Here is a 22866-nt window from a genome sequence, read left to right on the forward strand (position 1 = left end):
GGAAGAACATCTTCCGCCTTTATTCCGCCAACATTCTCATCGCGACTTCCGTGGCAAAGCTGTTCGTCCGAACGCTTAAATGTTTTCGAACATTCGTATTTCATGTTCTCTTTCACTCTTACTCTCTTTCTTTCTTTCTTTCTTACTTTCTGTTGTATCTTTTTACAATGATACATTTCAAAATGTTTTATACAATACACAATATATAATGTAGGTTTTTAAATACCTTTGTCAGGCACGAAAGGGTTTCATTCTACATGGAAAAGTATATTGAAATCGTTGAATGAGTTTTTTTCGTACAAAAGTTCCAAGCTGCTTTTGTATTTCACGTTTAACAAATCGAACCTTTTCTCTCATGGATCTATTATTCATCGTATCGTGGGAAAATATTAGTTTCCTACGTATAGAAATATAGCTTGTTATTTTTAGACGATGAATTGATAACATTACCATCTTCGCACTTTCATTTTCAAATAATTTCAAATATCTTTTGTACCGAAGATAAAAAGTTTGTCCTAATAACTAATAAACGTGTAATAAACAAGCGTCGTCAAACATCTCACAATCCGTGTTGAGACGATTAAATTCAATTAGAAACGTTATACACAGAATCACTCCCGAGGCTCACGAAAAGTGTTTCTGATCGCGTTCTGTTGCGAAACGTTGCAAGGAGCATCGTCTATCGTCGCCTGCAGGCATGCAAGGAGCTTCGGCACCGCATAACTATCGATCGATCGAGGAACGTAAAACCGTTTCGTGACTGGCCGCGGGAAACTCGTCGCTTTTCGTTGCTTCTTATTGGCGGCTGGCGAACAGCCAGCAAATCTTCTCTGCAATCTCTTTTCCCAACCCGGACCAAAGACACATAGTCCGTAAGTCAATTATAAGGTGAGAAAACGAGGACAGTCGCGGGTTGGATGGCTAGCAATAACGGGAATGGACAATATAAAAGAAGCCATGGCTTCGTGACGCAGTTACAGAAGCTTCCTCGGGGGGTTTGCCAGAAAGCTTTGTCCTTTCGGCGCGTCTCTCTCTCTTGAGCGTCGATACAAAGACGGCTTTATGAAATTCCAGGAGACGGAGCTGCAAAGAGGCGGCTAGTTTCGTTCTATCGTCGTACGAATCCTTGGAATCTCTGATTGTGAGTTAAATTATAAATGAGACGCGATAATTGAGTATTTAAAGTAGTTCAAAGAACGTCCAATATTTATTCGTATTTGTTCCAGAGGTTGTTAGATATTTATTAGGATCTTGAATGTAACGAATAGTCTCTTGTTCTTATGATTTAATAGCATCATATAAATGAAAATACTTTTCGAAATTGGTTAAAATATGTATAATTTATCAACACCTATCCTGAAGGATTTTGAAGATATATTAGGGTCCTGGATATAACGCACAGTCGTATATTTCTAAGACTTTTTAGAACCATAAATAAGGTTATAATAACGAAATATATAAAACGATCGGTAACACGCATCAAATCGTTCGATCTTGGCTTCATTGATTTCGACTTTTGAATAACATTGAGCGAAATAACGGAACGCCCAAGCTGGCTACTATTGAAAACCTCTTAAAGCCTCGCCTACTTTTCCATTGACTGGCGATTCGCCAGCGATACGTCCCGACGATTTCGACGATTGTTCGAGCCCGATGAAAAGCCTCGAAGGGTGAAAGCCAACGAACAGAATGGACTGGATCAATTAAAAGACGCGAGAGGAGAATTTACGGAAACGCGGAAGAGAAATGGCCAGCCGAAGAAACATCGTGGAAGGGTTACGAGCTGGAAGAACTAAACGACTAGCAGCTAATATCGCGAGAAATACTGTTATTGCTGCTGATATTTCGTGAAAACTGGGAGCACCGCCAGAGGGAAATCTCCTTATAACCCCTTCCACCGCGAAAGGATTGCGAGCGATACCAACGTCCATATTGCACCTCGTTTCACCTCTAATGCCTGCTTCCCGATCTCCCAACGAGAACAGACAATTCTCTCCAGATTAAACGCAATATAGATGGGAAAAAGTGGAGAAGTTACGCTCTCACGAATGTTTGCGCAAATATTTGAACGATTCTGCCCCGATACAATATTGTTTGACAACTCTTTCTCCCTCTCTCCCTCTCTCTCTCTCTCTCTCTCCCTCGCCCTATCTTTCTTTCTTTCTTTCTAATGCTAGGGATAAATCCTTGAAAAATGATCTTCATCCCATGAAGATTGTATTTGTATTCAGATGTTCAAATTTAGATGTTCAAATACAAATTCAGTGATGAATCTTCGAATTGAAATGCATGGCTCTAAGTTCAAATTCGAACTAGCATTAAAATTCAAATTTAAATGCAAATACGAATTAAAATTCGTTCAGGCAATTTTAAATTCCGGTTTTTCTTTTTAGATATGACATTTCGAGGATCATGTATACATCTTGATAACAATTTTCTCATATCCTTTGGCATCGTATTTTTGTAATCTGTACTCGAACGTAATTGTGATCGCACGCGTCTTCCGATCGATGCACCTTTTTTTCGTTCAATAACTAATATCGCGGCAGATATTGTTGCCGCTGATGTAACAGGGAAAATTTGCAACAGCAAAATTCGCCTCGGGAAAGCTTCTTGCAACTGGTTTCGTGCGGGCGGAAGGTTTGCGAACGATACCAGCCGGGTTTCATCCGCTTCCCACGTAATTCACGTCGACTCTTGTTACCGAAGCCCGGCCGGAAAATTCACGGCGAAGATCCGGAGGGAGAATATTTTTTCGCGAAATTATTATTGTTTCGCGACTAAAATTATATACGACGCGGTAGCGTCTGGCTTTTAAACGCTACGTTACAGGAACAATATGAAATTCACGGAAGCTACCATTATCCCGATTCGCAGAATTTCTATACGGAATTCGTCTCGCGTTAAAATCCAATACGTGTAAATTTGTTAACAGAACTGAAAAAAGAGTAAAACCGTATTTTTCAATTTTCGTAATTAGTGGCGTGTCTCCGCTCTCGCTAATCGAGAAGTTCCTTTCTCCCAGACTCCAGGTAAACTTTCTTCTTCTGGGAAAATTCTAACCGCATGCGATAAATCGCATAGTTTATCGCTAACGCGTATCAGGCTCGCTAAACGCTTAAAAGGTGGCTGCAAAACGTACATTTTATGTTAGTACGGAAGTTAAACGTCGTTAGAAGGAGACAGCAGTAATTCCTTTAACGTAGTTTCGGCATAGGAAGAGAGCATCGTGGTTCCGCCAGTGTTATCGCTACTTACTCAGTTGAACAATCGAATTACGATTGTATCGTCTGTACGCGCAACAGTACTGTCCGAACATTGCAACGCTTCTCGTTTAATACGTAATGCAACAGTGTTAAGGTAGCGTGTACGAGATAATCAAAGCCCCGTCTCGCCCAGCTGTAATCCGGGATAGTTTCTTCGTCGAAGAGGTGTACCAGCCGCGTTTCCCCTATAATCCTGTAATCCACTGGTTCTAGAGTCTATTACGTTCTCTTTACATAATCTATAGGATCGCCGCTGTCGTCGTCGTAAGGAAAGGCGTCATAAACAAACGGCTGATACGTGTACCAAATGCGTCGTTGGGCGGTTTACCGGCCGTTCGAGGGAGCCGCACTTTTGGAACGACAGAAATTATTTCGCAATATTGATCGTAGCGGAAAATTCTCGGGAGATCAAACGTACGATAAACCGGTATCTAAGAAGAAGGGTGAGCGGGGTCAATAAAACCGGCATGTCGTAAACTAAACGTAACGCCACGGAGAAAGTCGGTTGCCTGTGTAGTTAAAAGGATTAGTCGAGATGCCATTGCGCGGAAACGGTAAACGGATGCCAGTACGACGGTTCCTTCCTTGGTAAAAATTTCACCAGAAACCGGCGCAATATCGGTTTTACGGGCGCGCTTTAAAGATGTATCTAAGCCGCTTGTATGACGTGTACGTGCTGCTCGATGGACATTAAGGGGTTAAGGCACGTGAGAAACCAGACAAGGCCAACTTGTGTATCGCTGAAGTCAAAACCCCCGTCTTTTCGTGACATTGGTCACTTTTCGTATGAAATACGAACGTTAAATTTTTTGATAAACATTTCTGTCGTGAATAGTAGGTAGGACGAGGGTCCACTCGCGCGATGATTCACCGGCAAATAATGCCAGCAAATTACGAGTTACAGATTATAAACTTCTCTTTTACGATATTACAATTTTTCCTCGAATACGATAATCGGATAACTTGTGCAGTTCGTAGAATTTATTTGTAAAATTTTGTTCGTTTCATTAACAGGCTTTTCACCGTTATGCAATGGTATTTATTAGCAGCGGTAAGTCGTCAAGCTGTAATCTCGCGCTAAATCACGTTTCAGCAAAAAAGTGTCGTGAAAATTCCATTCAGCTTAGCGAAGCGCGTTACTTACTCAAATAACGAAACTAAAAGTCGTTACGTTAAAAATGCAGATAGTCGTACAAGCGCAGAGCTTAATAGACGACAAGGGAAAGTACTGCAGGATTTTCGTACATAAAAGGTTAAAGGGGAGTTGATTTATGGCGCGTTGGGATCTTAGGTGAAAAATGGCCGATCGAAAGTACGGGCAGAAATATCTAGCTGGTGGCTTTGCCGCTCGTACGAAATGGCTCGGTCTCATGCCGCTTAAGTACATATGCCAACACGATTCCCCGTGAACCGAGCACGATCCGAAATGGAGAGCGCGTCCGCAAAGCGCGATAAAGCTCCTAGATCGTGGTGCGAGCACGCAACCTCCCTCTTGGAACGCGTTAAAATTGCATCATGCTCGGGATTTATCGGTCTCCATCATCCGTAATCCTCTTCTAATTCGTTGAATTTTCATTTCACCGACCGAACGAAGATTCTCGTTCGAAAGATGTGGACGTTTATACGAGAAATCGCGTTGGAAACACGTTGATCGTCGCCATACGATTCCCTGAGGGAAATCTTCGACATACTTTCTAACCGAATATCCAGAAGTTGGCAACGCTCGTTGCCCGAAATCGGGCCGCCTGGAATTACCAAGAGGAGTTGCTCGAGTGCGATCGTGCCGCCGGAGGAGGAAAAAATGATGACCAAACTTAGGTTATTACCGCGGCACCGAGTTTAATCTAAATGCGAATCTAACGAGGACGAACCCCAACCTCGTTCGTGTGATGGCGCACACTCAAAGTCGTCGCACTGCAATTGTATTCCTCTCGTCTGTACGTACCGCGTCTCTGTGTGTTTCAGAGTACACAGATTCGCGACTCGCGCTTCTCAGACAGCTTCTGTCTCGCCGACGACATGTATAACGGTTTCTGATAACTAGCACGACCTTTCGAACTTTCCAGACTATCTTGTAATTAGACGAATTTGCTTAACTTTCGCGCCGCGTATCGCCGTTTTCGTGTCAACCGATCCTCCACCGAAGATCCATAAATAAAAAGAATACAAAGTGACGAATAGTTTTCTTCCTTGCGCCGTAATTCATACTTTATCACTGCGTGTAACTGGAAATTGTTGTCCTCCAGAGCATTGCTGGTATCAAGGAAGACACGAGTTAAATTATTCAACGGGAAAGGTAAATAGGACCTACAAAACGTCTACTCGATATTCTTTATTCCACCGTATCCTGCCGATCTTCTTCTCTTCCTCCTTCGATTCCTTAATACGAATTCGATCTTTCTCTCTGTCCGCCAACTACGGTAGATCGTCGTTCAGTACTTTGCGTACGACAGCTCGTCCTTGAAATATCGATTCGCATCCGACGGGTACATCGAACGGTTTCAAGATGGCGGTTGACGAACGAAGCAGACCAGAAGACGCAGTCAAATTAGATTATCTCTCTGTCTTAGTTTCTAGAATGTCTCTCCTCTCGCTCTTTTCTCCCTTCGTGCACGGAGAACACGAGGACAGGCAAACTTGGATTTCTGACTTACGTTGAAACGCAGCCACACTTTGCTCTGACGTTCGCATAGATTTGCATAATTCGTCTTAATAGCGATCAGCCGGAATCCTTAAGAAGCAGTACCCTTCTCTCTAAGGATTCATCTCGGCAGAAGATAAAATATTCCCTGCAGCTGTATAAAGTTAAGGATTGCTTCCGGAAATTTTCATAAAACGATGTACGAAGATATCAATGATCGTCTGATAGAAACGATGCGAACTGTTTATTAAATTGCCACGTGCAAAATGTTTTTCCGAAGTTTACATTGTACGAAATACGTAATACCATCTATGAAATATTATCCCGTCGTCGATCAACCATACCGAAGATGAAGATATCTGTTGCAAATCATATACGTCGAATGCTACGAAGATTCGTAAGAAAAATCTGAGGATAGTTCTCTTATGGCCTTAAATTTGAAAAAAGCGAAGCCATGAATAATTAGAAACATAAATTTATTTGCCATGGTCTAAGTACATTGAGAAAGCGCGTTGAGTTACGCGGAGATTACTTTAATCAAATATTTTATGCCTTAAACAAGCTACGTATCGGCGTAATTTTATATTTTCAAAAGCAACACTTTACATACACCGACCTAATATTTTCTACGATGCGTTAGTCCATGAGACGGTTATTTTCACCCTATGAAAACACGTCAGAAACACCCAAAATCTTCGCTGCACATGCTCTTCCTTGACCTGACACAAAATTATTGCCTGTCACCGGGCATTCCAATCGAGTAATCTCAATTCTACGTCGAAACTACCGGTCGATCGCAATTACTCGCACGCGGAATTCTGCAGTAACACACACGCGAGACAGGAGAACCACTTACGATTAGATCGATAGCACGAGTCAGCGTTACCGCGACGTATGGCTTGGTGCCAGACTCAGTCACTTCTGTTTTGTTGCCGTTTTTAGCGCTGCCTGTACAGACGTGGTCGCATACCACGTACCTACGTATACGTATCAACCCGTGGCCTTTTTCCCCTTGCTACGTCGTTCTTCGAGCGACTAAGCGTGGGAACGGCTATTTTTACAGATCATCCCTGAGTCGAACGTGTGACGAAGCAGCTGTCATCGTCACGAAGAAATCCGTTTCGTCAGAGCTCTTTGCGTTGAATTTCCATCGCCAAAATTCGATAACCCTTTTGAAAGCCATGTCACTCACGAGACATACGAAACGTTCGATGGCCAGAAATATAACGCCGCGTCGTTGACTCGTTCAAACTATCGCATAGGAGATATTAAATTTGATAATTTTCTGCTTTTCAAACGCCAATATTGCAAATGATACATTTCCAATGATGAGAGGAGAGTAAAGCCGTGAGTTGAAAGAAATTCTATGAAAGCGTCCTTGGGTCGAGAGCATTTACTCTTCATTAAATCGCGCGCTAACGCATCGGCAAATAGCAATCGGGAAAAGTAGCCGTCTGAGGCATTAAGTAGTAGACTGTTTGAAACCGGATGCCAAAAGGACGAATTGAAAAAGACGCCTGGCATCGGCGTGTAGGTATACTTTGCGAATTAGACTGTCACTTATTCATATTCATTGAACGTCCCTACTTTACACGAACCATAAACCAGCAGGAAGGTTTTAACTACCGACCCATGACCCTTTTTACTGGCGCTAGCATGGTTAAGTGAAAACGACCGGTGTCTGGTCAGACACGAACGCGTCTTCCATCTACTTTGCTTCCCTATTCTCGTTGATGAAAATTCAAGTGTTTCGCGCGGAGATACTATCTTATTCGTATCGTTACTAAACGTTTGAACGTATTAAACAAAGGATTTACTGTCCACCACTACTGCCGCTAGTACGTTTAAGCGAAAACGATCGGAACACGCCTTTCATCCGAAATTCACACGAGTTACGAATTGTTAGTGACGCTAATATTTCTGAGTGAAAACGGTCAGTACGTGATCAGACGTAGACCTTTGATTCTGCGTCTATTTCCCCAATGACAGTCATAAAGTTATTACTAGTAAATACACCATTTTATACGTATTACTATTAATCACTGGAACTACCCATCATGTCACACGAGATACGATCGAAATTTTCACTAGTGAAACTGCAAAAGGTCGAATGTGCTTGATGGTTTACCGATCGTGTTGCTTTTATTAAAAAACAGTTACCAGGATATTCGAGGCGCCGCGTGGACGTAGTACGAGAATGATATATCGTTGTCCAGTCCACGGCCCACACGACGTAAATCATTGACGAGCCACGGTACGAAGCACGTCGAACTATCGTCGTCTATCGATCGCAATTATCCGGTAATAATATCATGCAATGCATCAATTTTCTTTAGCGGTCATACGTGCATCAGTGAAACATCCTGAACCAAGGTTATAGTATCGAAAGAAGATATTCGATAAAGTAACGAGAACACGTCGATGACTTTGTAGTCTAACGGAAGACTTTATTGGTCCACTCCGAGTGACCGTTGAACGGTATCGAGAAGCCAGATAAGATCGTACGGGAGAGGTCGACGTTGTTGGCGAGAACAGGCGGGGTTAGAGACTAGTTGGAGGCGGTATGGCGCGGCTAATAGTGTTTAAGGGTTGCGTGCGGCGCCGTAGGTGAATGGCGCCAGGACGTCTAAGCGCCAACGGGCCGACCGTTTCCAAAGTATACAGTATACGTGGTTCGATCGTCGAGATATAGTCGACGATTCGTTGCTGGGAGGGGACAAAAAATACGCATAAGCATCCTTCTGTGAAGCCAATCTACGTAATCATGCAGAGTTACGTACATCCCCGGGAAACGGTATTGCGAGAGTCGAGCGAAAAAAGGGCTGAAAGTCCAATTGCCCTCGAACGAGATTGTTCGTAGCTTGTTCGACGAAAATGAACGGGGGAACCGAGAAGAGTGGTTGCGCAGAGGGAGGGGTGGATGCTCTTGTTCTTTGATTCTTTTCGTCGCTTTTTTTCTTTCCCGCTCTTGTCCTCGTTTTTTTTCTTTTTTTTTAACATTATCCTTGTCGTTCCTTCTCATCGACTTTCGTTTCGTGCAATGGAAATGTAGCAAAAATACGGTGAATAGTTCTCTGAGTTGTTTCATCGTTTGCATTCAATCTTCCCTCTCGAATATCTTGATACTTCGCTCCGTCGTCTCGTTACACGACCATATACGTCCGAACGTATACAGAGAAGCATCGGGATCTCGAATAAATTTGTCTTTCGAATGTGTCTTTTAACGATCGCTTAAGAAACGTCGACTTCGTCCGCTTTCGGATATTTGGAGAACACGATGATCGGCTATGAGGATCTCGGACAGGCGACGAATAGAAATTCAACGGTAGGGGAGAAGACAGTGTTAGACGCCATTACCTGAAAAAATCTTAACCTTTTCGAAGGTCCGCCAACATTTTCGGCGCGCTGTAAAAGTTAACGATGGGTTTTGAAATTGCCTCGGCCTTTTTTCGCCGTAACGAGACACGGTGCTTGGTTCTTTGCACCCCATTCTCTATAGTCTCTCGTGCGAGAAACATTTAAGACCGTAACTCTATTGTTATGGGGGTAAGGGAAAAAACCAGAAGGGGCTGTGAAAGAAGCGGGCAGCATCGACAGCCGGCCCAGACCGTAATCGCAAGGCCGGGCTCGAATAAACGTTGAATTCCGTGAAAGGGTTAACGTGGGGTCGAGAATCACTTTATTTCTCGGCCCGTGAAGAATGTTATCGCGGTGAGCCGTGAACGAGAAGAATGGAACGTAGATCGCGAAGGATTTTTCTGCTGCTATTTCGTATTATACAGCGCAAGAGCTATTCTGTTACTCCGTTACAAACGAAACAAACACGGCATGCATTTTCCTTTTCTTCTCCTTCGTCTCTAACCGGCGAATTAATCCGTCTGAGAAAATTGTAGGAGGAAGTCGACTTTCAATCGAGACATTGGATATTCAAATTATCGTCGATCGACCTCCAGGAAAATTGGTTTGCATTGCGTCGTCCTGTTAAAAAATGGCTATCCTCGGTCCCAGGAATGCTCGACGGACATAGTCAATCGCCTCCGGTACTTATGAGATACGTGACCCCCGCAATTCGTGGGGCGGAGGTTGCTCCGCGCCCATGAAACTTAATATTCCGTGGAAAGGACTTACGTAAGGACGTGGACGAAGGAAGAAAGAAAGAGAGACAGGGTGAACGCGAGGAGAGCAGAGGTGAAGGGGCCAGAGAAAAGAAGGGATAAAAAGAAAGGGAAAAAAACGGAGGAGAGGTACTCGTTGGTGGTAAAGAGCCCCTTCGCCCCCTAGACTTTACCTAGACTCGACCGAGGAATCGATAGGGTGACTCATCGAGGGGCGGTGACGGAGTTCTCTCCCTCCCTTATTCCTTGTCCTCCTTGTTCAGCCTTCCCACGCCCTTCTCGTACTCTTTCCATCACCTTGCTTCCGGTTCTAACGCCGAAAGCGTGTCCAAACTTTCAAACTCTCGCGTACGACCTACGTTCCGGTTACTTCTTCCCGTAGACTGTTCCTCGTTCTTCTCCTCCCTTGCGGGGTCGAAATAACGAAATGCACTATTCGGGGGCCTCGTTTCGGTATTCGCTCGTCCGCGGAATTTGCTGACTTCGATGGTGACTTAAAAAGTTGCAAACAGAAAGGGAGAGAGAGAGAGAGAGAGAGAGGGAGAGAAGGAGAAAATAGAACAAGCTTGCTATTTTCTTGTTCGCCGCGTGTCGTTTTCCTCCGCAGTGCGGTCTCCTAACCAACCTCGGATCGTTGCAAACATCGAATCGATGCCACGAATTTGGCCACGTTCGAACGATATCGTCCTCTTTCTTCCTTGTTTTTCTTGCATTCTTTCTTTACCCGGTGAAACTAGAGCGACAGACGCACGGCATAAGTGTAAAGTTTTCGCTCTTCGACCACCTCGAGGAAACTTTTCTCTATGAAATAACGAAGTCCGTTGGAAAAGACCGCTGCAGCTGCAACTCGCAACTGCAACTGCATTTCTTCGGTCGTATCTATAACGAACATGCGGCAATATGATCGCGACGCCAGCCAATTTATCGTACACGAACGATCCACCCTCCTGCTGAGTCATCCGACGTCCCTCCTGAATTAACGAAATCTTTCGCACATTTCCATCGGACTTACCCTACGAATTACACGCTCTCCTTTTGCTTCCTTCCGCCATTCGATCTTTAAATAATTAACCATCCAAAGATCGTAAGCCGATTGCACAGCTAAAATATTCACGAAAAGAAGTTAATGGAATCTAAACGAGCGTTCTTCTATCGCGGACAATTACCACGAATTCGCTCTTCTTGCTATAGCCATGTTCGCCTTTTCTTGCTAACGGCAGTGCCGTAAAATCAACCTTCGGGTTTCCAACGCTTTCCAACCGTTCCTTTTCCCCTAAAACTTTCATGCTCCCTTTCTCTCCCCTCCTCTCTCTCTCTCTCTCTCTCTCTCTCTCATTCTTTGTACTTCCTTCTTCGTTCCTTCGAGCTGCTTTCGAAATAACGAGATGTATCGATGTTAACAAAACACTAGAGTATCTACTTCGTGGCACGTGTAACGAGCACGCGACCACATGGCCAATTTGTCGCCCCTAACCATGCCGCCCATTCGCTGATTCATCTGAACTTCCCCCTCGAGTCGTTCAACTTTTATCGGACATTCAGGATAATCATGAAGTCGAGCACCTGGAAATTAACGAACTCGTTTTTTACTCTGTCGATCGGGAAATTTTCAACGTGGCGGATCGTAAAATCGGCGAACAAGGATGATTCATGGTCGTTCGTGTGTCAGAGATAGATGAAACGCGAGAAAACTGATTACCCTCTTGTTCCGGGCAGAAATATAGCTGCAGTCGATGAAAACCGGCGAGGGTCGTAACAAACGTCGAATTAGCCGAAAGAGGTAGCATCAAAGGGTTGCAGAAGCAACTTTCGTTCGCGTAATTCGATCGGTTAATTATCTCTCCTGTCGATGGCCCCATTGTTTCCTCAGATCCGTGGAAAAAGCGTATGGGACAGAAATTCGCGAACTAAAAATAGTTTGTCTTTGATCGAACACTTTGTAATCGTGCATATGTCCGCTCGATTAATTTCATTCATATTTTTATCTCGTCAGTGTTTTCCTCTATCGTGTTTACAGTTGCTATTTCAAATATAATAACACGATTCTTGATTTAATCCATCCAAAGTGATGCAACTAACGAAAGGTGGCGCGTTTTTTGACAAGCGACTCTGGTCGAACACGAATTCCGCGTCGATTTGACCGAAAGAAGCTCGAGCTCTCGAAGTACAGAGCTTAAAGCCCGCGGTTGAATCAATACCGAGAACAGGAGGGAGATAGGTAGACGGCAGAAGAGATAGGAGTGTCAAGGATAGAAGAAAGGAAGGAAGGAAGAAAGGAAGGGACAAAGGAGGCCAAGGAGATTCGTCTTAGACACCCAGATACATACACGTACACGTAGCCAGACACACACATTCTTCGGGCCTGTTCTCTGTGTACAAGCCAGCGTGTCTGTACACCGTGTATATACCCGATAGTTTGTCAATAAGTACATGGAGGTTCTTCGCAACGTTTTACGATTAACCGGCCAGATTTTTTTAACGATATGACCGGCGTCGCGTCGGCATGGATGCTTTATGCCGGTTTCTGTACAACGTCCTTCTAACTACTGTCGTCTTGCTAAGGAGCATCAGTGAGTAGTGTAAACGTACCGTGCTAAATATAAAATATCATGTTTAAAATAGTAGTCATCATGATCATCGGTATATCTCTATCTCTGTTTCCGCCTCTTTCTCTCTCTCTCTCTCTCTCTCTCTCTCTCTTTCTCTCTGTGTTACTGCGAGCTTGAAACTCACTCCTTTTTTACGCTTTCCAACCTTCAGCCTATACGAGACCTGATCAGTCGGTCAATGTTTTTAATCCTCTTACACCGTCAAGAAGAAGACTTTTGGTCTTCCCTCTCGAGGATTCTCGAGCGTATTTCAACTCGCGAGGTCGTCTCTTCGCGATTGATCCGCTATACCCTTCGTTTCGTTTCCTATTTACCGCTCGAACGATCTCTCAATTTTTCTTCCGTTGATTTATTTTCGTTCGCGTTTTATATCACGAGCAAATCGTGACGCTTTCGTTAACGTAACGTCAACCACATTTTTCTACGAGTGGCACCAAAACTAGAACTATCGACCGTCTGATTATTCGTACCCGGGCTTTTATCACATCTTCGTCAAACGCAAACTTACCAGACGACTAAAACGCTTTAGTTTCTATATATGCGCAGTAGTATTTTACATACTTCTCATTCAATGGTTACGTCTATCTTAGGCTCTTGCAAAACTAAACTTTGACCTCCGTTTTTAATCTACCGATAGTCTCTTGCCTCACGACTAACAGCACGCGCGTGTCGGTTTGACGCATGTTTTACAAAAACAGTCTCACGAAACAGTCGGGCGACCTTCGAAAGATATAATTTAGAACTATTGCTCAATGATTTTAACCCTCTAACATCGAGATCAAATCTTTTCGCACTTTGGGAAAGTTTTCTTTCTGTTTTTATAAAACCTAATGCACTGTAATTTAACACTAATTTGACCGAAAATAAGTATAATTATCATTTGGTTCATCATTTAATTAATAACTTCTTTACGTATAGTGAATGGAAGTTCTTTCCTTACATTCTGCCTTAGTCCTTTCAAATAAATGTCTATCGTCCTTAGCAATTGAACGATGAATTACAAATTCGAAACTACCAGAATGTAAATTATGACTTCTAGTACTTCTCTCGCATATCTCTCAGTTTACTCTCAAATCTCTCTCAAATTACTTGTTGTGATTGTAACCATCGAAAATTGTAAGTGTTAGTCATCGACGAATTTTACAACTCGCTATGTCGCGTCCACCTGCTATGATGTCTCCTATACGTAATTTCCACTGTGAGGTGATCAAATACTCCAATGAACGTTTCCCTGCGTATGCCTTTAAGCAAATTCTCTACCGATGTTACTAAATTAATTTTAATTCACAGAAATTTTTCTCAATGTGTTTCAGAAAACGGTCTCCTCTCCTTTGAGAATCCCAACTATCACTTGGACCCAGCTCGCCTGGACGATGCTTTGAACAGCAATGAGAACGGCAGCTCTCTGTACGATGAATTGTATCAGGAATTGGTCGGAAACGGTGGCAGAAGCGGCGAAGTGACTGGCGGCGGCGGCGGTGGCGGCGGAGGCGGTGGTACGAGGGTGCAAGCCCGCAGAACGTATGCCACATTGGATCTAGGCAGCATGGGGGTTGACGTCACTCAAGGTCCACTCACACAGGATTCTGTGACCGAGGACGCACCGGACAATACCGACAACCATAACCTAGGGTGAGTAGAGATTCGCTAATTTCGTTTCGTTGACATTAAATACGAATTCACGTTCGCGAATAATATATGAAACGGAGAACGTGGTCGTGATTAAATTCTTGGATACATGCGAAAATATTATAGACATAAATGAGCAGACCACACGGGCTAAACATGATAAATCCACTTTTGATAAAAGTTGAAAAGAAGAAAATAATCAGATAGATACAGAGATACTGATAGATTAAAAGTAGGTGACGTAGAAGACATATTTAATTCCAATGTATTTTCAAAAAGACATGTGTAATTCCAGAAATAAATGTAAAAAGACATTTGGAAATGTAGGGTAGTTTAATGGCATGTACGACTAGAATTTTAAAATAAGAGAAATATAATTTATCATGTGTCATTCTCATAGTCTTAAATCGGAAATCCCGACTATCCGAATACCGGTTAAAGAGACAATGTATTATCGTAATTTCGATTCAGAAAATTTAGAATATAAATCTGAAGGAAATATTACATTTTTATATAAAAATATTTATTTTTGTTTAATTCTGATATTTAACGATCATATGAAGATAAAGTTATTGTATCGTCGAAAAATCCGATCGTTCTAACAGCTTGTGTTACGATCAGTTTGTATAATTAAAGTTCTACTGTATGTATATCTAAAATCGATAACGTAATGCCTAATATACTCGATTTGACGAAACAGATAGTCTGATTTCCAGAACGTCCATAATATAATCCGCGATTTATATTAGTCGTCACAGGAATCCACCATTTTCATCAGAATATCATTACGTTTCTGCTTTTAAACGGGTGGCGAGCTCGCAACGACTCTCCGAGTTTCCCTTATTCGTAATATTCTCGAGCGGCTGTCGAAAGCTTCGTATAAGCGAGAAATCGGCTTCTCGAAGCGAAATCGAGAAATCGACTCGCTGGGAATGTTCCTCGTGGTCGTACCTAGGTAATATAAGATCCGGCCAGGCAGAATCGTTGATAAAAGTCCCGAGTCGGACCTCATCGGACTACCGCATAAAATTTCAATAAATCCGGATCCGTGAAAAGGACTCGGACAGAAGGAACGTATAGTCGATGGTACAAGCCAGTTTGAACTTATTCCCGACTGTTACACGAGAGGGAGGGTCTAGGTATTTGTTCGATCACTGAAACTTCTCTTCGTTCAGCTCCGACACTCTCATCGAAACTCCTTTGTCTTCCACGGCTGTTATCGAGCCCTGATAAACGTTGAGAACCACCTTAAAGGGAACCGTCGTTTCTCCCTCTTTGTTCTTTCTTTTTTTTTCCTCTCTCCCTTCGATGGAAACCATGAAACAAGAGATTCTCATCAATTCGATGTCTATTTTTCCAATTTGATCGGAATTCTTTTGAAATCATGGCGAATTAAGACTTTTTCCGGACTGTAGAGAAACGAACCCAGCACCGATGAATCGAACGAGCAACTTCGTCAAACCGTTCCAAGTTATTCGAACGCGACTGTTACACCGGCCCTCCCGTATTCGCGATTGTTCAACGGCCTGGAACTCTCCGCGTCTCCTTCGTTCGACACTCCGGTTCTCGCCCAGCTGTTAAGTCCTTTCGTCTCGAGGACCTTTTGTCGGCGATGTTTGGAATTACCCCAAGTCTCGTCCTGACTCGTTAATCTCGCAAACGAGGTCTCCGTGAACTCGATCGCGGCTCCTTTTCGTCGATTTCAGAATTAGATTGGAGACGTTCCTCCGGTTTCGTCATCGCTTTTCACGATCGTCGACGAGTTTGTCGCCACGATTCATCCACAATAAACGATCGAAAATTGTGTTTTATAGTGAGAAAGATATTTCGTTGGAAAGCTGTCGAGAAACTTGCACATCGTATTAATATTAAAAAAGAAACAGACGTTAAAAGGATAGTCTTTGGAGTTGATAAATATATTATCACATGGCTTAAGCATTTTGAACTGCCTTACTATCTTACTATTACCTCGTCTTTCAACATCTTACGAATTCGTCTAGGATCCGAGCTAAAAACGCGAAAACCAATTGTACATTGAAATATTAGAGAAAAGGACGAACTTAGAGTTTACCAGTCGATGAGTCAGTGATTTGGTCATCCAACAACTCGTTTATTCACGAAGAATAATTATCTATAACGAAGTTTAATGAGGCAGAAAAAGAATCGTAGCTGCTGTGAACGCACACACTCTAGCTGCATCAGGTTTCGACGCGTTCAATCAACACGTATTTTAATGAACTACTACTGCTTTTTCGCCATTTCATTTTGTTCGGTCTGCTCTTTTTCTTTTTCTATACCTTTGACCCTCGTCTTCTTTTCGCTGCTCGGAAATCCGGACAAACATAAAAATGCAATTAAGGAAACGCCTGGCGTCTGGCAGAGGCCGCATACTTCTTGTTCCGTCGTGAAAGGTGGCTTCTTCTTGCTCGTCCCGACGACTTCCTCCTGTACCACCCTTCATTACCTCTTCTTTCTCCTTTGTCTTCCCTTCGAGCTGCCTAAATTCAGTCCACCGTTCCGTTGGCTTGGTTAAATGGCCGCAAACCCAGGAAACAGACTAGAGGGAACGCCACCGTGACATCGAACTTTGAAGCATCCAGTTCAAGCAATTAAAAAGTTCTACGGTGAAGGGATTCAATAGGCGATCGACCAAAGGAGATCCTTAATCGTCCCTGGTATTTTGATGCCGTGTTCCTTCCACGAAGACGATCACTCTTCTCCTATTAATCGTGAATTCTGAATACGACTGGAAAAAAAGAAAACCGTTCTTCACTCGTCATCGATATTTTAGGATAACGATTTGAAATATACTGTCGCATCGAAGAAGGAAAAATATCAGCGAATGAAATCTCCAAGCTAAAACAAGAAAGAAATCTTGATAATCACAACTGTCGATGAATGGAATCGTGACTGTCGATGCTGCTACGAGGTAAATGGTTAAAAGGCTCGCACTGATGCATCTGAATGCTCGCAAACTACATAAACAAACACTTCGGACGTTTCATCGGTTGGAATCGACGCCTGTCGCCAGGTCCGACGCATAGTAAGGTAATGAAGCTATCGGCGAATGACAATCCGTCGCAACTGATCGAATTTTACGGTCGAAGCAGAGTGGAAAAGCGAATTTCCCTGCCTGCAGGCCGACCCGCTTTCATCGTGGGTGTAACGTTAACTTCGTTTGCGTTGATGCGCCTGAAACGTACGCAGTGTTACGTTGTTAGGCGCTTGACGTGCTCGTATAATTTCATGCATCCGAGGTGGCTACGTCACCATCGCGTCGCCGGAAAATCGGTAACCTAATAACGTGCTTGATTATTCGACAACCGTCCGCGGTAATTGCCGATCGCGAAATCTTTTCCCGCAACCTTCCCGGATAACTTCGTTTACGTCGCATCGAACATCGTTCAAACTTGGGATCGCTCCAATTCATTTACGCGTTCTGCGTATAGTAACTCTGCTCCGATAGTTGGGCTTCAGATAAACGATTTACGTCTTTCTTTACGAGAAATTATGGTGGACAGATACTAAAGTCGAAACGAAGGGAACGTTGTACGAGTGTGGTAAGTTCATTGGTTGGATACAGTACTATTACACGGTAGACGATCAAAGTTACACGATAAGTTGCCGGACTACTTTTCCCCCAAATTTAAGCGATCTGCCTAATATCATGGGGTCTCGATTTTACCTAGTTCATCTTCTATAATGGATAGGGAAAGTTTGAAGTGTTAGCGAAGAAGCTATTCTAGAAGTCATCGTGGCCAATTGGAGCTTTCCAGAATTGGATATTTGGAATCTTCCGGAATCGAATGTTCGAAATGTAGATTCGATTGTCTAGAGCCTTTCAGAATCGGCTGTTCGAAACTTCTTGAAACTGAAGATTCCACTTTAGTCGTTCATCTGACGAACTATCTTTCTGCGAAATGAAACATAAGAGCGGAGAGCTGAATTGACTGATTCACTAAAAAACGAAATACACGCGATGCAGCTACTATCTTCGCAACATTTTCTGTTCGTCAGAGAACGCATGCATAACATTACACTCATGTACATTGCGTTATTAACTCTTTGCGATTGCCGCATTTTCTTCGATGGTACTACCAATTAGTCGAAGCAACAAACGTTTACAGTTTGAAATGAAATTTCGAATGCCGCCACTGAGGCGCACATTCAGCTGCATAAAGTTAAAAATGCAATCCTGCCCAGTCTTGCATCGTCATCACTGCAAGATCGCCAAAATATTGCATCGATCTTCGCTTACGCCAAACTTTAAGAGGAAAACCTAATGGCCATGGCGAAAGAGGAAAACCCAATGGCCATCGCGATTGCAGAAGTTCTACGATGAAAAGTTCGTCACCGTATCCGGTGTCCAGACGGTATCTGGTAACATTCGGCTGGCAAAAATGGCTTGGAGAAGAGTCGGTGCAATTTCGAGGGTCGGTCGCTTTGTCAAAGGCGAGAGAAGAACGAGCGAGAACAGAGAGGAGAACGAACTCTCGGCAGAACAGAGAAAGCGAAACTGGACGGTGATGGGACTAGACGCGAAATGTCCTGATATTTCGTTCCAACCTCCGGTCCTCGAGGTGGGATATTAGACGATAAGCCTGCGAAAAAAGGGGTCGTTGGACGGATGAGTAGAGAGCTGCAACGACCGCCTGGCTCAGAGATTGAACTTCATCTAAACTTGCGACAAACTTTGCTCGTACTTGCCGCTATCTCTCATACTTCTGTCGAATCTCCGCCTACAACCCTTAACCTTGTTCCACTCTGACGGTGCCGCTGGGAGGGATGAGAGAAAGTTAGGTGACAGGCAACGAACTGCTTCTGTTCTCCTCCGCCAGAAGGATGTCTCCTGGTTCTTTGAAAGCAAAAGAAGGTAAACCAGAAGGGAAAGGCAGGTATTCAAAGGATTCGATTCAAAAGAGGACGAGACGAAAAAAGACGAGGGAAACGAAAGTTGAGAAAATCCGAGTGCCTATCAGGAAAACAGAAAGTAACATGTTTCACGATGAAACGAGCTAAAACGATCAAAAGTAGAAATCAAAGGAATGACTTAAGAGACACCAACGTTATCAATTAACGGCGTTTGTCTTTGCCATTCGTCTTGCGAATTTCTTCTTGAAAAGATCCTCTTCAACGAGCTCCTATTTTCTCTTTAAAGGAAGACAAAATCTAGGAAGGAATAAAAGAAAGTAGAGGAGGAAGAGATAGAGAGAAATCCGTGAAATTCGACGCGCTCGAAAGCGAACAAATCGCGTTTCAACGTTGACGTGCCGCCAGAGAGCGGAAATTTGCTACCGAACGGAAGGAAGGGCCGATAGAGCGCGGTCGGAGCAGAGGTACCAAGCTGGACGTGCACGATCTACAGTCTGGATTATATATTTTCCAAAAGCATAGCAGAGGCTAGAGAAGGACGAGAACGCCGGCCATCCGGCGCGCTTAATATATCCGCATTATTCTTCGTCTGGTGAAAACTGGCTTGGTCATAGAGCTAGTAACTGATGCAAGTCCCTGGCGGTAGTAGTAGTAAGGACAGGCCAGACAGAGGTAGATTAATGCAATCCGCATCAATCTCCATCGGGGTTGAAGGGCCGTCTTCCCTCCAGGAAGCCATCAGCATCGCCGTTCGTATTCACTTACGCCTGTTCGCCGTTATTATGCATCATTTTGCTCTCGCTTTTTTGGCCAATCATCTCATCGCCATACCGGTAGACCGAGTGTTCAGGCAAATGGACCGATTACCGTCGAGTAGCCGCGCGATGTAAAACATCCGTGGCCCAACAGTTCCCTAGTGATAATTGAATTTTTATCGTTGTTCCCTTCTTCGGGGCATTATTCGTCGAGCTATTACGCGAATATCTCGTTATCGATGTTCTTTGTGGTGCTGTGGGAAAAAGAGGACAAAAAAAGAAGGAAAAGAGCGTTCCATTAGGGGCCTGTTAGTGGATTTGTCAGTAGACTGCCTAGGCTTCTGCTTTTAAAGGGTAGGTCAGGGATTACGTAGGATTGATACGCAGGAAATATAGGGATGATAGAAGACTTTCGCTCAAACATCTTAAAACGTCTTTCATTCTTAGCAAAACTCCAATATTTCATATACACCGCTCGAAACAATTGGTACAACAAGTAATTGTTTAGATTCAGAACTTTCAATTACATGCAGTTTTTAGTAAATTTTCATGTGTTTCTTATATACGAGGTACCAAATATTTTTGTATTATTTTCCTTTATCACATATTTTTTCATGCTTCACCACATACAACAACTATTCCAGTATTTTCCAGTGGTACTGGAATTTCGACAATTATGTCTTTGCTTCATATTCCTGTAGCTGTGAGTATAGAAGGACCTCCACTTTTTCTATGTAATTCGAATAATCCCCGTAATAATGAGAAAAAATCACCTATACCACGATGCATTCGTGTCTTTCGTACTTTTCGCCGGTTTCGAACCACAGCAAGGCTATCGAGTTAACGTACGCCAGGAAGCAGTGCCTCTTCATTTTTATTATCGCCTGGTTATTGTGCAGCGGCGAGCATGTGTCGCGATACGTGCGGGCAACGCGAGCTTCTCAACGACAGACACACGCGTCAGGGTTGAATATGCGCGCATAATCGCGACCTGGCGTACAAAGCGGTGTCTCGTAATGGGCATATCCCTGTATCCTGATAAAATTCCCTCCCAGATCTGGCCCATTCAGGAAGCGTAAACCCGTAAGAAACGACGACGGTCGCTATTCGAACTACCCTGTGAATTGCGGGTCATCCTCTATAATACTGACACAGACGGAAGAGAGAGGGACAGAAAATACTCTTAGCTGTAAGTTTCCTCTATCGGTTTCGTCGATATCATTCATACTACGAAAACTATAAAGAAATATCGCGTAACTCAACGCGTGACACAACATCAAAGATTTACTTTATCAGCGAGTTTAAGAGCTCGTGATAAAAATCATCCTCTATCGTCTCTTCGATTTCTGTTCAGTATATTTCAATTCTTTCGTATTTTTGTATATAATTAAATAACGAAGTTCTAGTCCTAATATTTTCATAGAACCGTATCGTACATGTACCTATATTTCTCTTAGCCCCTGATATTACTCTGAGGATACATCCATGGCAGATTAAAAGCCCCCGGCAGATACGATATTATTAGTTCTATTTTACATCAACTTCGAAACAGCGTAACGTCTACTGTACTTAATAAAAAGAGGAGAAAGTAGGAAAGATGGGTAAGAAAGTTTTCGGGTAATTCACGCGCCAGCGTTCAGGGAGCGTTGTAAGTCACCTCGACAACACCCTCCGGAGCACTCGAAGCCGAAACGCACACACCCGTGAGAAAGAACGAACCATTTCCAAGGGTTCTGTGAAAAAAAAAGGAGAGAAAGAAGAGAGGGTCGGAAGACGAAGGAGAGAGGAGGGAACGAAGGTATCGTGGAAGAGGCTAAAAGTGGCGGAACTCGCACCTCGCTAGGATAGGTATCTTAACGATCGTGTCTGAGGCGGGATACATTGGGCGTGAAATAAGGCGCCTTTGTTAGGGCAGCTTTTCTTTAGAGCCGGCACCCCGCCTAGCCGCGACTCATTCCCTCGAAGCGTTCGCCTTTAGTTTCCTTCGTTGCCACCCTCGCAACCGCAACCTCCGTCAGGATCACCGAACAGAGGGTCCACACTCTCTGACGCTCCGTGTCTTTCGCCAGGATCGTTCTGCTCGAACTCGATGCAGGAGGACTGACAGAAAACGAACGTTTTCTCGAGACGTTGTAATTTACATTGAAAACTGATACTTTTGATCCAGATGAAACATTTATTTGGTAGACAGTTTTATTACAGCATATTTGGAGCAATGGGAAAAAGAGGATTTCGATACCAAAATAGGAATATAATTAGATAGAGTCTAAAAATTATGACTCAACGACTATGGTTAAGCATTTTTATAATTTGAAACTCGTTAAGGACTAACCCGCGCATTTTTCACGCGATATATCCCCAGGCCCGAGCATTCTCTGTCTCTTGAAGCAGACTACGAAAATTCCTCCCTGCTTTTCTCTTCTCTTGGCTTCGAATATTTTCACCTGGGTGCTGAACATTGCTTGACCTTGAAACGAAATCGAATCGGTGGCAGACGAGTGATATCGTATGCATTCCGCGCAGTCGTCACTGTATCTTCAAGCCCGTCACGTCTCACGCTCCCCATATACGATGTGGAAATTTATGATAGGCTGGCAGGCGTCCTCGCGTCCCTGTAATCCCTTAACGCCGTTACCTGCAACACAGTCTTGCTTTCCTTATTTCTACCGATCGTTCACGGGGAATTTCGAGCCGCGACATTATCGTCGATCACGCGTCGAATAAAGAACACGATGAAACAGAGGGTTGACATAAACCAGGGCGTCCCTCGTTCAAGATTTCCAATTGATATCAACGCATAATCCCGCTTCTATATACCTCCGTGTATCCTCTGATTTTCCTCCGAACCGAGGTCACGCGTATTATTCTATCGTTCTTTGATCCGATCTTAGATTTCGTATGTTCGCTTTGACCCTAGCTACCCTTCGAACGGATACGGAAAGAATCGAAATCGTCCACCTCGAAGATAAATATAATGGC

General features: G+C 43.5%; 1 protein-coding gene across 1 annotated transcript in view; it reads left to right on the plus strand.

Annotated features, from left to right (window-relative positions):
• LOC126868306 (protein Fe65 homolog) overlaps positions 1-22866 on the plus strand; it is a 146962-nt gene that overhangs the window by 72743 nt on the left and 51353 nt on the right. Inside the window, exon 4 of the mRNA XM_050623629.1 lies at positions 13945-14263. Within this exon, the coding sequence (XP_050479586.1) occupies positions 13945-14263 (319 nt within the window). The remainder of the gene's footprint in view (positions 1-13944; positions 14264-22866) is intronic.

This window comes from Bombus huntii, chromosome 8 (genome assembly GCF_024542735.1).
Source record: "Bombus huntii isolate Logan2020A chromosome 8, iyBomHunt1.1, whole genome shotgun sequence".
Lineage (NCBI taxonomy): Eukaryota > Metazoa > Arthropoda > Insecta > Hymenoptera > Apidae > Bombus > Bombus huntii.